This window comes from Felis catus, chromosome A2, assembly GCF_018350175.1.
Source record: "Felis catus isolate Fca126 chromosome A2, F.catus_Fca126_mat1.0, whole genome shotgun sequence".
In the NCBI taxonomy this organism is placed as follows: domain Eukaryota; kingdom Metazoa; phylum Chordata; class Mammalia; order Carnivora; family Felidae; genus Felis; species Felis catus.
Genome location: NC_058369.1, coordinates 15,812,791 through 15,829,514, shown reverse-complemented (window position 1 = coordinate 15,829,514; position 16,724 = coordinate 15,812,791). Strand labels below are relative to the sequence as shown.

The 16,724-nt window shown below is 48.5% G+C and overlaps 1 protein-coding gene across 1 annotated transcript in view; it reads left to right on the top strand.

Annotated features, from left to right (window-relative positions):
• Positions 1–16,374, top strand: part of XCR1 (X-C motif chemokine receptor 1) — a 40,271-nt gene extending 23,897 nt beyond the window's left edge. The window contains exons 3-4 of the mRNA XM_045049238.1: positions 4,982–5,068; positions 11,823–16,374. Of these exons, the coding sequence (XP_044905173.1) occupies positions 11,840–12,835 (996 nt within the window). The 5' untranslated portion in view covers positions 4,982–5,068; positions 11,823–11,839 and the 3' untranslated portion in view covers positions 12,836–16,374. The remainder of the gene's footprint in view (positions 1–4,981; positions 5,069–11,822) is intronic.
• Positions 16,375–16,724: the final 350 nt, after the last annotated feature.

Sequence of the window (16,724 nt, the reverse complement as noted above, 5' to 3'; positions counted from 1 at the left end):
CCCGCGTCGGGCTCCGTGCTGACAGCTCGGAGCCTGGAGCCTCCTTCAGATTCTGTGTCTCCCTCTCTCTGCCCTTCCCCTGCTCACGTTCTGTCTCTTTCTCTCAAAAATAAATTAATTGTGTTGAAAGCTCACAATGCTGGTCTGGCACATATAACGAGGGCTGTGCCTGCGGCAGCATTTCTGACAGTGGCTGGAGGGTGAGTAGAGGGGGACCGTCCACCCCAGCCTGCGGAACCAGGTACTGCATCACGGCCCCGAGCCCGACCTTGGACAGCGGTGTGGCTCACCTTAAACCAAGCCACTCCCCACCCCGCCCTGCAACCTGAGACCTTGGAGCCACACAAGCTGGGATAGAGCCCACTCAGCTACTGTTTTGTTGCTCTTTGGCTGTGGGTGAGTGACTTAACATCTGGGCACCTCTGCTGTGCCCTCCTCGGGGCACCGATACTGGGTCCACCTCAGGATATCGTATCTGGAGGCACGTGACGTCCACCCGCCCCTTATTGGGGATGTTAAACGTGATCATTTGGTCAAGGTTGTCTGATTTCTCTGCTGTGTAATTGTTATCGTTGCCTTTATAACTAATAAGTAGTCTGTGTGGAGACACTTTAGAACTATGCAAATGAGGGTGCCTGGGTGGCTCAGTCGGTTGAGCATCTGACCCTTGATTTCGGCTCAGGTCATGATCTCGCGGTTCATGAGTTCAAGCCCCATATCTGGTTCTGCACTCTCTCTCTCTCTCAAAATTAAATAAATAAACATTAAAAAAATGACATTATTTTTAAAAAAAAGAACCATGCAAATATACTGCCCCTCATCAAAAATCCCCACCCCGAGAGTTAGCACCCGTTGGACGTTCTTGTCTGAACCAGCCTTCTCCGTGATGGTTGCACAGCGATTTTCCAACCCCAGATCCACCTCCACATTTACCTACTGGCTTTTCCCCTCAAGCAGAGCCCTACCCGCTCACCGATTTACTTATTATTGATACAGAATTGTGAATTCCTGTTTTCTTCTTTCAATGTGTATCTTTGGTTTTGATGTATGATCTACCTGGACTCCTGTGACTCCATTACCCATTCAATAATAATAGTATAATAAAGGGGCGCCTGGGTGGCGCGGTCGGTTGAGCGTCCGACTTCAGCCAGGTCACGATCTCGCGGTCCGTGAGTTCGAGCCCCGCGTCAAGCTCTGGGCTGATGGCTCGGAGCCTGGAGCCTGTTTCCGATTCTGTGTCTCCCTCTCTCTCTGCCCCTCCCCCGTTCATGCTCTGTCTCTCTCTGTCCCCCCCAAAAAAAATAAATAAACGTTGAAAAAATAATAATAATATAATAAAAATAATATTTGAGGACCTATTGTACAGTGACTCCCTGTGACTCCCATGGAGTCATGCTTTCCTGTAACCCTCGAAGCTAAGATGATTTAATTTCCTCCTGTAGATCTAACTCTGCCTTAGACTCTGGCACAACTAGAGAGACCCCAAGCTCTCCAGCCTAAGTTTCAAATAAAAGCATGTTAACCTCGAAGTCCCGATTATGATGGCCCTAGCACACGCTCCCCGCTGACAGAACCTTGGCGCTTGTCCATCCCGTCCCCGAAGCCTACATCAGTTAATGATGAGGTGCCTGCAGCGGTGTCTTGTGTGGTCATCCACAGACTGTGGTGTTCTTCCCTTGTAACCCCTCCGTGAGATCCTTGGTCTCTGGGACTCCTCACTTCCATGACTGAAGATGTCCCCTGGGAACGGGCCACCCAGTGAGGCCAATGTGTATCTTTCCAAGGACTCCCAAAGCTGCAAGACCCTTGATATACACCTGCTTGTGGCTGGTCTCATGTGGATGGGCTCAGACAGAGCCATATGGTCCAATGAGGCTGTGAGACCCAGGAGATCTAGAATCAGCAGTGCCTATTACAGCAGTTAATTCCTGTCCCACTCGATGTTGATGCCTCTGGTGCTGGCTAGTCTCTGCCCTGAATCCCACTTCCCCACGCGTGGGTCCGGACCCGAACTGTGGTTACCAGGCCCCCATCTGCACGGTGCTGTACTTAAGACTGGACTTCCCCTTCTGCATGTCGAATCTGCACGAGGCTGGAACTCAGTTCCACCTTTGTCCAGCCCGACCAGTGTTTCAGGACTTTGTGTTTAAGGCGTGACCACGGATTCTTTTTCACACCGAAATCAAACATGAGGAAACGCGAAAACCTGAGTTTCAAATTGTGTCTTCATATTTAAGGAATAAACACTTGTGGAACACTTCGGAGCCCTCTCAATCGTTACCTACCTTGGCAAAGAACAATCACACATACACGCACGCGCGCGTGCGCAAACACACACACACACACTCTCGTTCCCTGTATTGTTGTGGTCATTTGAAAATTTGGGAGCAAATTGGGTGTCCATTTGGACACCTCTCTTGTTTCTTTGGACAAGGAAATAAGTAAAGTATGACACCACAATGCAGCAGCTAAAAAGAATAAAATAGGCTTGGAAAGATGTTCATGGCATTTTGTTTAAAGGAAAAAGGATAAATGTGATCCCATTTCTGTAGAGGAAATCAACAAAACTAAAGCTGGTTCTTTAAACATTTGATAAAATCAATAAGCTTCTAATCAGACTAAGAAAAAGATAGAGGATTCAAATTACTAATACCAGAAATGAAAGATGAGACATCACTACAAACCCCATCAACATGAAAAGAAAACTAGGGGAATATTCGGAACAATACTAGGCCCACAAATTTGATAACCTACGGACCAATTCCTTCAAACACACAATCTGTCAAACCTCACACAAGAAGAAACAGACAACGTGAACAGGTTTATATCTAATAATAAACTGAATCCATAATTAATAACTTTCCAAAACAGAAATCCCCAGGCCCAGATGGGTCCATGGGTGAATTCTACCAAACCTTTAGAGAAGAAATTGTATCAATTCTCTACAATCTCATTCAGAGGGTAGAAGCAGAAGGAATATTCTTAACTCATTCTGTGAAGCCAGTATTAGCCTAATATAATTGATCACGAGAATAAAAAATGTATACGTAAATTTGGTTTCATCAAAATTAAAAACTTTCGTGTGTCAAAGGACACTATCAACACATTTAAAAAGTATTCACAAAATGGGAAAAGTTATTTGCAAATCATATATCTGATAAGACTCTGGTATCCAGAATATTTAAATAATGCTTGCAACTTAATAATTAAAAGCCAAATAACCCAAATTTTAAAACCATTCTCATATTTCTGGGATAAACACCACTTGGTCATGATGTATTATCCTTTTAAAATACAAAGGTTCAAGGGCACTTGGGGGGCTCAGTTGGTTAAGCGTCCGATTCTTGGTTTCGGCTCAGGTCATGATCTCACGGTTCATGGGATCGAGCCCGGAGTCAGGCTCTGTGCTGCCAGCATGGAGCCTGCTTAGGATTCTCTCTCTCTCTCTCTCTCTCTCTCTCTCTCTCTCTCTCTTCCCTTCCCCACTCACGCATGTCCACGCTTTCTCTCTCAAAATAAATAAATATTTTTTTAAGGCAAAGGTCCTGTTTTTTAATGTTTATTTATTTATTTTTGAGAGAGATAGAGAGAGTAAGAAAGAGAGTGCACACACAAGCAGGGGAGGGGCAGAGAGAGACACAGACAGAGAATCCGCAGCAGGCTGCGGGCTCCGAGCTGTCAGCACACAGCCAGACACAGGGCTTGAAGCCACGAACTGCGAGATCATGACCTGAGCCGCAGTCGAATGCTCAACTGACTGAGCCACCCAGGCGCCCCCAAAAAGGCAAAAGTTCTGAATGGATACTTCTCGACGAGACACCCACCTGACCAATAAGCTCATGAAAAGATACTTAACCTTGTTATCCATTTCGGAAACATAAATCAAAATCATAGTGAGCTGCCACGTCATACCCTATAATTAAAAAATAGAAAACTCGCCAGTGTCGGTGAAGATACGGAGAAACTGCTACCCTCACGCATTACTGGTGGGACAGTAAAATGGTGCAGCTCTGTGGAAAACAGGCCGGCAGGTCCTCAAAAAGTTAAACATAGGAGCCAGCCTACAACCCAGCAATTCCACTCTTGGGTAGAAACCCGAGAGAGCTGAAAATATATGTCCACGCAAAACACCTGTGCGTGACTGTTCAGAGCAACATTGTTCATCATAGCCAAAAAGTGGAAACAACCCAAATGTCCTCCAACTGATGGATGGGCCAAGGAAATGTGGTTTATCCACACAAGGGGATAGTATTCAACCATAAAATTGAATGAAGTAGTGATACATGCCACGATGTGGATGAACCTTCAAAACATTATACTAAGTGGAAGAGGTCAGTCACCAAAGGTCACATATTGTATGATTCCACTTAGACAAAACGTCCAGAAGAGGCAAAACCATAAAGACAGAAAGTAGATCAGTGGTTCGCCGGGGGATGGAGGGACATGGGGAACCGGACTGACTGCTAACAAGTGTGAGGTTTCTTTTGAGGGTACTGAAAATGTCCCCGAATTGGAGAGCAATTATGGCTCATAAATATTGTGAAATATGCCGGAAACGACCGAATCCTGCCATTTAAAATGGCAAATTTTATGTTACGTGAATTTCACCTCGACCTAAAATCATCATCGTCACCATCATACGTAACTGGTACATTAATAAAATGTAATTTCGGCTAACATACAAATGCAGCTTTTTAAAAACGTACCCTTTAGGATCCCTTCCCACTCCAAAATTGCCTGACTCTATTCTCAGTGGGATCCGGGGGCTCAGGTGAGTCCTGCATTGTCGACCCCACCTGCCTTTGGAGACACGCTGGGTGACCAGTGATGGGGCCAGGTTGTGACGTGAGGTCTTGGGTGGGGATAGGGAGGTTGGGGGTGGGTCAAGCGGGAAGCCAGGAGGTGGGAGAGGAGGGATTAGTCAAGGCTCCCTGTCTCCCTCTGAGACAGCGTACTACAGTTTTCTCCGACCTTCCTCTAGCTTCTGGCTGTTTCAGTTTCTTGGAGCACAACGTGCAACAGGGAAGCATCATTTCTGCCTCAAGACACACAGGAGGTGTAGATATAGGTGAGTTCCTTTATGTGTGTAACTTGTGTTTTCCTCTAATGTTAATAGCTTGTACCACGGGTTCTTCAACTCCCTGTGGGCATCGGAACCAACTGGAGAGCTGGTAAATATGGAGAGTGCCAAGCCCTCATGGGGATTCCCCCAAATCTGCATCGCCAAGGTCAGGCATTGTTATTCTTAGTGGTTGGATAATTTAAATCTGGGTTTCTCGATCCAAGTTATATGGCGGACAGGAAAAGCTACATTTGCTCTCTTGGAGCTGAGGTGGGCAAGCAGAGACAGGGAGGGAGAGCAGTGACAGGCAAAAGGGAACCGGGCTCCTAGAAAGGAACTCGGAGAGTTACTTGGTGCCATTCTCCCTTGTGTCCCCAAGACCTCCCAAGCCCAGCCCAGAAGCTTTTGAGTAAATGAATGAATAACCAACAGAAGAGTGGAATCGCTTTTACAGACGTCCAATACCCCTTTAATTTCTGATTTGGTGAGAGTTGGCGTCATGAGTGGGTATTGAGCTTTGTCAAATACTTTTCTGCGTTGATCAGACAGTGTCATGTGGCCTTTGTCTTTGTTCTGTTAATGCAAAAAGGATTTAAATTGCTTGATTCTTCAGACATTAAGCCATTCTCATATTTCTGGGGTAAACACCGCTTGATCACGACGTATCCTCCTTTTAAATTATGTTGCCGATTTGATGTGCTAATACTTGGATAAGGATTTTTGTGTCTGCGTTCATGAGGGATATGGGTCTGTGGTTTTCTTTATTGTGCTGGTTTTGTCTGGTTTTGGTATCAGGGTGACGGTGGCCTCATGAAACGATCTGAGCAATATTCCATCCTGTATCTCAGATCGTTTGTCTCGGATTGGTGTTACCTCTTCCTTAAATGTTTGACAGAACGTATGAGAAAAAAATCATGTAGTTCTGGAGTTTTCTTTGTGGGAAGGTTTTTTTTTTTTAATAGTTAATTAAATTTGTCTCATAAAGGTAGGACTTTTCGGATTTGCCATATCACTTCATGCCAGCTTTGGTAGGTTGAAATGTTTTTTTTTAATTTTTTTTTTTCAACGTTTATTTATTTTTGGGACAGAGAGAGACAGAGCATGAACGGGGGAGGGGCAGAGAGAGAGGGAGACACAGAATCGGAAACAGGCTCCAGGCTCTGAGCCATCAGCCCAGAGCCCGACGCGGGGCTCGAACTCACGGACCGCGAGATCGTGACCTGGCTGAAGTCGGACGCTTAACCAACTGCGCCACCCAGGCGCCCCTAAATTTTTAAAGAAATGTGTCCATTTTATGTAAGTTGTTGAATCTGGCATAAAATTGATCATAATGGTTCTTTGTCATTTATTCTTTTTGTTTTTTTTTTCCTTTGTTAGTCATTTAAAGTTGGTAAGATCTATCTGTAGAGCAATAATCTACAGCAATAACCATTCTTTCAAATCTGCTATTCAGAATTTGTGTCCTCTTTCTTTCTGCTCTCAATGTAGCTAGAATTTTATTGTATTTCAAAAAAAAATTTTCAAGCAACCACTTTTGGTTTTGCACATTTTCTCTCTTCTTATTCTCTATTTCTTTATTTCTTCTTTTATCTTGATTTCCTTTCTTCTACTTTCTTTGGGTTTTAATTTGCCTTTTTTTTTCCGCCCAGCTTCTGAATCATTGATTTCAGATCCTTAATTTTAGGCCTCTTTTCTTTCTACCCTAAGCATTGAAAGGTATAAATTTGTCTCTAAGTATGCTTCAGTTGTGTGCCATGAATTTTAACATGTGCCGTTTATTCTTAGTATTCAGTTCCAAATATTTCACAGTTTGCCTGTGAATTCTTCTTTGACTCAGACTCTTTAGAAGCATATTGCTTTAGGGGGCACCTGGGTGGCTCCGTCCTTTAAGCGTCTGACTTCAGCTCAGGTCATGATCTCACGGTTCATGAGTTTGAGCCGCACGTCAGCCTCTGTGCTGACAGCTCAAAGCCTGGAGCCTGCTTCGGATCCTGTGTCTCCCTCTCTCTCTCTCTCTTCCCTCCCCCTGCCCCGTCTCCTTATCTCAAAAATAAATAAAAACATTAAAACAATTTAAAAAAAAAGAAGTATGTTGTTTTCCTTCCAAATTATTTTGGCTCTTCCAGATATCTTATGGTTATTGGTTTCTACTTCCTTTTGGTTCTTTCATAGATTTTTTTTTTTTTCTCCTTCTCTGCTGGGATTTCCCTGTCCATTCATTAGGGATATATTTCCCTGTAGTCTCTGGGGCACAGTGAAAAGAGTTGCATTCCCATGCATATCTGTAGATTCTAATATCTGGGGCATCTCAGGGTCAGTTTCTTATCTTTTTTTTATACATTTATTTTCTTTTGGGGAGAGCGCAAGCAGGGGAGGGACACAGAGAGGGGGACAGAGGATCCGAAGCGGGCTCTACGCTGACAGCAGCGAGCCTGATGTGGGGCTTGAACCCACGAACCGCGAGATCATGACCTGAGCTGAAGTCAGATGCTTAACCGACTGAGCCACCGAGGCGCCACGTTTTTGAGGAGGGGCCACGTTCTGCTTTTTGTCCCTATGCGGCACAGGTGGTATTGTAGCCTCATCATCGTGGACGTCATGCTGTGCAGACCGGATTCTGTTTCATTCTTCCGAAAAGTTTTGATTGTTTTATATGTTGTTGGTTTCCGCACATAATCAACGTGGCCGGCTCACGTTCTAAACTCGGCCTCCCCTGAAGCGGGCAGTGAGCCCATTTCAGTTCGGTGCCTCCGGTTTTCCCAGGGGACATTCCTGGTTCAGAGGTCAGCTAGAGAGTGAGGACAGCCTCTCTGTGATGTCCCCTCACCTCCTCTCCAGTGGCTGTGGTTGTCCTAAACTCAGCCCTCTGGTTTTTCAAGACCAAAAAGTGGTGACTTTGCTACTGGAATTTCAGCTGCCCCTCGTGACCGGGTCCTGCCCCGAGGCCAAAGTCATAAAAGTAGGACTCCCACCATTCAGCCGTTCTCCTTTTTCAGATGCCCAGTCCCTTCCAATGTTTACCATGTTTTGGTAGCTCAGCAGTGCCCACAGGAAGGTTTCTGGGTTCGGTTTTCATTTTTGTTCCAGGGTTTGTGCATAGTTCACCGGAGCTTACTCAGCCTTTACTGAGAAGTGAAACCCACTTAGTGTTCTCTTCACCATAGTAAATAATTCAGTACTTGGTAACCTGGCAGAACAGGAACTGGAAAGTTCTCTTACCAACCCACTCCAGCTGCACTACTCAGGACCACAGATCAGGAAAAGACTAGGTGAGGCGGGAGATATCGACGTTGAGCACTTTGGTCACTGGCTTCCTGTCATCCCAGACCAGCCCGAGGACTTCTTTTATTCTGGAGAGTTGAGCAGAAAATGTGTGAACTCCACTACAAGGAGAGACGTGTGACTATTCTGCTTCGGTGATTCCACGCAAATCATCAGCGCAGGAAGCCACCCCATCTCTCCGGTGCTTTCTTCGGTGGTCACAAGGGATGTGACGACACCGAGAGTGTGTAAAGCCACTTGTTTTTTTTACTAAATTAAAAGAGGGACAAGGTACCTACCTCCTTTGTCAGGAGAAGCCATTTCATTTTGAGAAATTTCCAACCATGCAGCTGGGGCACCAATGTTAAGAAGATGGGTCGGCCTCCACTGGGTCTGGGTCAGGGGAAGACAAGAGCCAAGCAGCAGACTTGGGGATCACCTATACGACGTAAGGGGTGCGTACAAGGTTCCTGTCCCAAACTACCTGCACGTCCAACTAGTCACACGACAGGAGGTCCCAGACTTTTGTACGATTTCTGATGTCATTCCGAACTACAAGCCTCTTGCAGACAGAGACTATTTATTAGTCGTGTTTCCACCCAAGAATCCAGCATCTGTCACAGGGCCTGCCCTACGTCACAGGTCATCAGGTACTGTTGTATTGAATCAGATGTAAGCTCCTACTTTCTAAATGTCAAAAAAATGAAAAGACCCGGACAGAATGAAAAGCTAAAAAGCGCAGTGGGTTGGGGCGCCTAGGTGGCTCTTTGGGTTATGCTTCCAACTCTCGATTTCGGTCCAGGTCATGATCTCACCATTTGTGAGAGTGAGCCCCGCATCAGGCTCTGCACTGACAGGGTGAAGCCTGCTTGGGATTCTCTCTCTCCCTCTCTCTCTCTTTCTCTCTCTCTCTCTTTCTCTCTCTCTCTCTCCCTCTCTCTCTCTTTCTCTCTCTCTCTCTCTCTCTCTCTCTCTCTCTCTCTCAAAATAAATAACCTTTATTTTTCTACTTTTAGTGTTTATTTATTTGTCAGAGAGCACAAGCGGGGAAGGGGCAGAGAGAAGGGGGGGACACAGGATCCGAAGCGGGCTCTGAGCTGTCAGCACAGAGACTGACGTGGGGCTCAAACTCACAACCCACAAGATCGTGACCTGAGCTGACGTCAGACAATCAACCCACTGAGTCACCCAGGCCCCCCTAAATAAATAAACTTTAAAGCAAAGGCGAAAAAGAAAAGGCCCAACGGATTGACAAGACTAAGGAGTGCTCTTAAAATCCATAAGAAAACAGTATTAAAAATAGGACATGCTGGAGACCCCCTTTGTTATTCCTCCTGCCCCTAACTAGGTAAGTGAGACACTCGGGCTACCTTTCCAATTCTCCTTCTCCAAATACAAGGCAGGAGAGCCTAGGTCTGGCTCCCGGCTTGGCCCTCCTCCCTGCTCCCTGGCTCTATTAACACTGAGAAGGCCATTTCACCAGTCGGAGCCTCAGTGTCTCTGACGGCCTTGCAGACAGTCACCGCACGGAGGGAGCAGACGAGTAGCCTGTGCCAGCGCAGTGCCTGGCACCTAGTAGGTGACGAGGGGGCCCCTACGTGGTGCAGGCAGCCGCTTCGCCCAGTCTCCCGTCTTCCTCCCCAAAGCTTCACTCACCTCTTTCAACGAGAGTTCTGGCTCTTCCGTCACGTTCCCTTTCCTCTCCTCGGCCTTCTAGTCTCCCCGTTTCCAAAACCTCACTGGCGCCGAGGATCGAATCAATGTGACTCCGTGCGGGTTTCTTAGCGACTTCCCTCCGACCGGATACTTAGGTTGCTTCCGCTTGCTTGCCTCTGTAGGAAGTTCTGTAAACCAGACTCCCGCGTGAGGCGGCTTTCTGCTCTGAGAGTTAATCCTCCGCGTCAACCAGCCTGACGCCATCTTGGACAAATCTACCATGGTGACCACTCTGTGACCTGGAGCCTTCTTGAGCACAGTCCCCCCCAAGCCCCCCCCCCACACCACCACCACCACCATTCTTTCTTTTTTGTCCAACCACGGGCATGATTAAGAACCCGTAAGTATACACTTGGGGCATAGCGGCCTTGACCTGCTCTGGAGACAAGACTATGACACACAGCTACTCTCAAACATTTCCTCCTGAGAGTCTCCCAGGAGTACTCCCCAGCCTCTAGGGCTATAAGATCAGGTCTTATGGGAGGTGGGGAGATCTACTCGAGCGAGATCTACTCGACTCGCAGCCATCCCAGACAGACTTCTGTCCATAAGATCCTTTACTAAACCATTTCTTGGCAAATTGGACCGGTCAGCTTTTTTTTTTTTTTTTCTTTTTGCCTTATGGCTCCTTTGGTCCTCAGAGGTCACTCTGCATATACTTTCTTCCACAGAACATCTGTGTTAGTGACGATTTGGTCTCCCAGAGTCTCAGTGTTCATCGGAGTCTTGAGATTATTTCCTACCTGAGTTCACATGGGAGATGTTTGCTCCTTTCTTTTTGGACCTGTTCCAAGAGACAGCAAGCTTCCTGAAACAATCTTGCCGTCAGGATTTATGGAAGGAAGGAGAGGAGGGGGAAGAAAGAAAGAAAGAAAGAAAGAAAGAAAGAAAGAAAGAAAGAAAGAAAGAAGAAAAAAAGAAAAAAAGAAAGAAAGAAAAGAAAGAAAGAAAGAAAGAAAGAAAGAAAGAAAGAAAGAAAGAAAGAGGGAGAGAGGGAGGGAGGGAGGAAGGGATAGGGGGAGAGACAGAGTGAGGAAGGCAGGCAGGCAGAGTCAACGCTCACTTAGACACTTGGTAAATAGACGAAGGAACAATGTGGGGATCCTTAGCCCTGTTTTATAGATGAGGACCTTAGGGTCAGGAAGGTTAGATAGCTGGCCCAGAAATACAGTCATGGGGTCCAAATTTGATCTCAGTTCTTTGAATCTGGCTCCGCTGCTCTTTCTCATACACCTACTGGGAGACCGGTCTAGCTTAGTGCTACTCCAATGCCAGGCTTCAAGAGAAAGTGGGCTTGTGACAGAGTAAATGAACGTGAATGAATGCACCACTTCCCCCATCAAGAGAGCCTGGCTAAGAAAAAAAATGCCCACCAAACTATACAGTTTGCTTAGTGGCTTCATGTTTCGGCAAAAGTTCTTAGTCTCATTACAAATAGTTCATGATGGGCGGCTGGACCATGGACCACACTTTTTCTTTTTTATGTTTTATTTATTTTTGAGAGAGAGAGAGAGAGAGAGAGAGAGAGAGAGCATGAGGGGGGGGAGGAGCAGAGAGAGAGGGAGACACAGAATCCGAAGCAGGCTCCAGGCTCTGAGCTGTCAGCACAGAGCCCGACGCGGGGCTCGAACTCATGGACCGTGAGATCACGACCTGAGCTGAAGTCAGATGCTCAACTGACTGAGCCACCCAGGCGCCCCTGGACCACCCTTTTTTATAACGTGGGTCCTATCGATCCTCGCCTAACCATGTGGCTCGAAACTCCTCATCTCTTTCATTTCAGATGCTCTCCATGTCTAGATGGAGCCCTCAGGCATCCCAGAGTCCACCACTCCTTTTGAGTATGACGATCAGAGCTTTCTGTGTGAGAGCAAGAACTTCGCCTTTGCCACCCTCAGCACCACCATCCTGTACTTCCTGGTGTTTCTCCTCAGCCTGGTGGGCAACAGCCTGGTGTTGTGGGTCCTGGTGAAGTTCGAGAGCCTGGAGTCCCTCACCAACGTCTTTATCCTCAACCTGTGCCTCTCAGACGTGGCCTTCTCCTTCTTGTTGCCGGTGTGGATCCTGGGGTACCACTGGGGCTGGGTGCTGGGGGACTTCCTCTGCAAGCTCCTCAACATGATCTTCTCCATCAGCCTCTACAGCAGCATCTTCTTCTTGACCATCATGACCGTCCACCGCTACGTGTCGGTGGTGAGGCCCCTCTCGTCCATGCGCGTCCACACCCTCCAGTGCCGTGTGCTGGTGACCGCGGCCGTGTGGGCGACCAGCATCCTGTCCTCAATCATCGATGCCATCTTCCACAAGGTGTTTCCTTCGGGCTGCAACTATTCGGAAGTCAGATGGTTCATAGCCTCGGTCTACCAGCACAACATCATCTTCCTGCTCTCCGTCGGGATCATCCTGTTCTGCTACGTGGAGATTCTCAGGACCCTGTTCCGCTCGCGGTCCAAACGGCACCACCGGACGGTCCGGCTCATCTTCACCATCGTGGTGGTGTACTTCCTCAGCTGGGCTCCCTACAACCTGATCCTGTTTCTACAGACACTGCTGAAACTCAGCGTCATCCAGAGCTGCGAGTTCATCCAGCAGCTGGATTACGCCTTGCTCATCTGCCGCAACGTCGCCTTCTCCCACTGCTGCTTCAACCCGGTGCTCTACGTCTTTGTCGGGGTCAAGTTCCGCAGGCATCTCAAAAGTCTGGTCCGGCACTTCTGGCTCTGTCGGCAGCAGGCGTCCAGCATCCCCCCTCACACCCTGGGCACCTTCAACTATGAGGGCGCCTCCTTCTTTTGAAAGGGAGTCCGGTGGTGCGGGAAGGAGCACCGTGGAGGGCACCGTGGGGAATGCCAAGGCCATGGGGCTGGGGGCCAAAGCAGTACCTTTCCACCAGCAGGTCCCACTTGTCGCCCCTTCTGCAGAAAGTGGCTCCCAGCTGGAAATGTTATACTGCCATCCACAGAAACAAGCCTTGAATTCTGACTTCATCACTCTTGCCTTTATTAATTCATTCGCTTAGACATCGCTTCGTTCAGAAGGCTCTGAGACTTGGAAGGAGTCCCAGAAAGGAGGATCTTCCAAGACTTCATGAGGGTCCGAGACTCAGTCCTTTCCAGCAGGTGCTACTGGCCTAATTCTTAAAACTGGACCTTCAGTCTTCCCCAGCCAAGCAAAACGCCTCCAAGCCTGGCCACCCAAGTGCAAATACGTCATGGAAACTGTAGCCGGAGGTGAAGAGGAGAAGGCTTCACATGCTCTCTAAGCTCCAGCCGAGGGCTGTTATTACGAGCTACTTTATTCAACAAGCATATATTCCGTGCTTCCCGTGTGCAAAGTCCCACTCTGGGGACTGTGGAAGACTCTGGAATTCAAGGAGTTACAGCCGAATGTACCTAACTGGGGTGCACGTCAGAATCACCTGGGGAGCTTTTCCAAAGGCCCCGCTCCAGAACTAAATCAGGTTTACAGATCGGGACCAGGTTTGTTGTATGGAAAGGTTAGAAGGTGGCTTTCACGTACGTCCTTGGGATGTGAAGCTATGGGACAGTGTAGGAGGCAGGCATGTGTGCTGCTAACCAAAAAGCAAGGTCAAGTGACAGCCATTGCCACAGAGACGAATAAGCGTGGTGCTCTGAGAGTGTAGACTAGGGAAGAAAGGTTAATATCTGTAAACTAGCCTCCTGGGGCAAGAGGCACGTGCCCCCCAGGCATGGCCCCCCAAAATACATACGTTGGAAGAATAGTGACACCTGTCATTCTTTGCTCCCACTCACACACAGTGATGGAACACCAGGGCCCATGCCTAGCAGGTCGGAAGACCAGGTTCCTGCCCGCAGGAAGTTTGGGAAAGTTCCTTGGTGCCAACTTGCAGGGGCCCGGAAAGACTTGCTGAGGTGTTGGGGCTCTATCTGCAAGAGATGAGGAGCCGCTGAGGGTCCTGAAGCACCCCGGGGTCCATTCAGAGCACACTGGGTGGGGAAAGAGATGCACCGCAGGAGGTTGCTGAGGAAGCGAGGTCATCTGGGGGTGGAACCACGGACACGCAGCCACCGTGGGCAAGAACAACTCTGAGGGAATGGGGGAAAGGCAGAGTCAGCAGGACTGGGCCGTGGGGGTGGAGGGAGGGGAAGCACCAGACTCAAAGATGACTCAGGTTTGGAACGGGCGTGGCCAGGGAAGGCGGGTGCCACCCATCAGGCAGGTGGAGAACATTCCTGGTGACAGTGATGAATCTGAAGGGTCAGCTCAATATCCATCCTGAAAGCAGGAGGTGTTGCAGGAATCTTCACCCTGGGTGCCTTGGCCAAGGTGGGTGTTTACTTATCTGGACCTTTGGAGCTGGGCTCTTGGCATTCGGAGAGAGACAGTGGTATCTCATCATCTTTATATCCCCCAAGTAAATGCTTCACGCAGAAGGTGGCACTTACTCCATTCGTTCCTTCCCCCAAAGAATCATGGGCCGAATATGCAGGGGCCAGCTCATGTGACAGAAGCTGGAGCTATCATATGCAACACGTCTCCCATCTAGCTGCGGGTTTTCAGCATCCAGATTGCACTCTGACTATGCTTACTTTAGGATGTGCTCACGTTGGCCCTGCAGACGGTCTCACCCGGCAGTCACCGAGGACTGAGCAGAGCCAACCCCTCCAAAACCAGCCGGCACAGCCGTCCGGTCAGGCAGGGGCCAGACCGTCTCACCAGCAGCCTGCCTCTGCACAGTTATCAAACGCATTGAGTCTCGGACCCTCATGAAAGGATAAAGCTCTCATGGACTTGCCAGCCAATAGGTGGGGACATCACTCAGCACGGACAGAAGAAACAGCAAAAGGAAAGAGGCAATGAGGTAGTCGTGGCTCAGAGTTAAGCCTTCGGGCTTCTGATCGGGGTACTCGTCCAGCACCCCCTTCAAACTAGTATTATTAAAGTTTTGTTTGACTTTTATTCAGAGGGCAGGCCGAGCCCTGGGAGGAGAAGGGGAGACGATTCCAGCTCGCAACCCCCCAAACCAACGCAGTGCGGTCTTAACGCCACTCTTCCTGGAAGGCAGGTTGGGAGGGGGGTCGTCACTACAGAGACTCGCCTCGTTTGCTCCTCACCCATCCCATCCCTTCACCTCCAAAGATGTTCATCTAAGCCTTTCTTCCGACACATTCAGCCATACCCCTGAGAGCACTTCGCTAAACACAGTCATGTCCATGTCCTTACATTTCTCGTGATGTTTCTCCAAGGGTAGACAGTAGAGCGTCTTCTCCTAATTTAGTTCCTTGGGAAACCGAGGCAAGAGGCACAGAGAAACAGAGACGTGTTGGGAAGACGCCCTATCAGAAAAGGAGCCTACGGGCAGCACTGCTGAAAAAAATCAGCCAGAGCACTGCACACTAGTGGCCACCTTGACCACACACTGTGTTGGCCACAACCTCCTGCTGTCCCCTCCCTCTGCCCACTGAACCACAGCTGCACTCTTGTGGGCCTGTCCCACGAGAGTCAATAAAAGTTGCCCTGGACACAGGGCTGCGGACCTTCTGCTGCTCCGGGAACACAAAAAAATCCACGGGAGTTCCTAGGGGAGATGTCTTCACAGCATTCCCACCACCCCACTCTCTTGGACAAAACCCGGAAGGGAGGAGCCTTGCTGGTCTCTGAATAGGAACTCCAAGCCCAGGGCAGCCCCAGACCTCAGATGACCCCAGCCAGAATGCAAGTTCCTCAAGGGCAGAAGCCATGTGTGGCCGATCTAGAACCTCCCTCAGCGCCCGGCAATGTTTGTGGTTGGTTGAGTAAGTGAATAGGAGAGCATCTTTCTGGCTTTTTCCTACTTCTGTTTTTTCTTTCCACACTTGCTTACATTATACCTTCTGGTCAACACCAGGCACTGCCCAATGGCGTCCCATGACTCTTCCCTATGGCCCATCAGCCCACACATCGCCTGGTTTGCTGAACTCCTGACAGCTTTCATTTGTAAAGCCTCCCTGTGACGGGACAAAGAGGCCCATGAGTCTGGAAAAACCAGGAGAACAGATCCCAAAGGAGATTGTCTGAGAAGGCCCTTGGGATGTGAGCCTTGGACCCAAACGCCAAATCTAAGGTCCTTTACTGAATCACTGTGACCACGGGCCTCCCAGACTCTCCGCGTCCTCATCTGTAAAGCTGTATAAAGGCCAAAAGCACAAAGACAGACTCTATTCACACAATGAAGATACACATGAGATCATGTGTGTAAAAGTACTTGCTTTGCCAGTGATTCAGCCCCAAATAGGAATTACGACTGGTATCATAAAGACAGAAAGCGTCATTGTATCATATGCACAAATAAAAGAGTAGCGTGTATGGACTCATTCCTGGCTGTGTTCCCCTCATTTCTACCTAGGTCTTTATATAAGATTCCTAAAAGTCCTCTGCTTGTGGGGGATCTGGGTTAGGATTCAGGGTGAAGGGAGGGATACAGGAAGAGGATGGGGCATAGAGTGTGGAACAAGCCTTGTGTGGGTCAGGATGGTGGGAAATTTGCTCCATTTAGGCCTCAGGCAAAATTATCCAGGAGGCCCATGTGTCTCGAGTGCTCTGTGGCTCTCGAGTTTTCTGTCCCTGTCTCTCCCCTGGGCTGTCTTCAAGTCCAAGGTTTCCCCCCCCCCCCCCCCCCCCCATTTCATGACCCACTGTGTTGGAACAAGGACTTTTCAGAGAT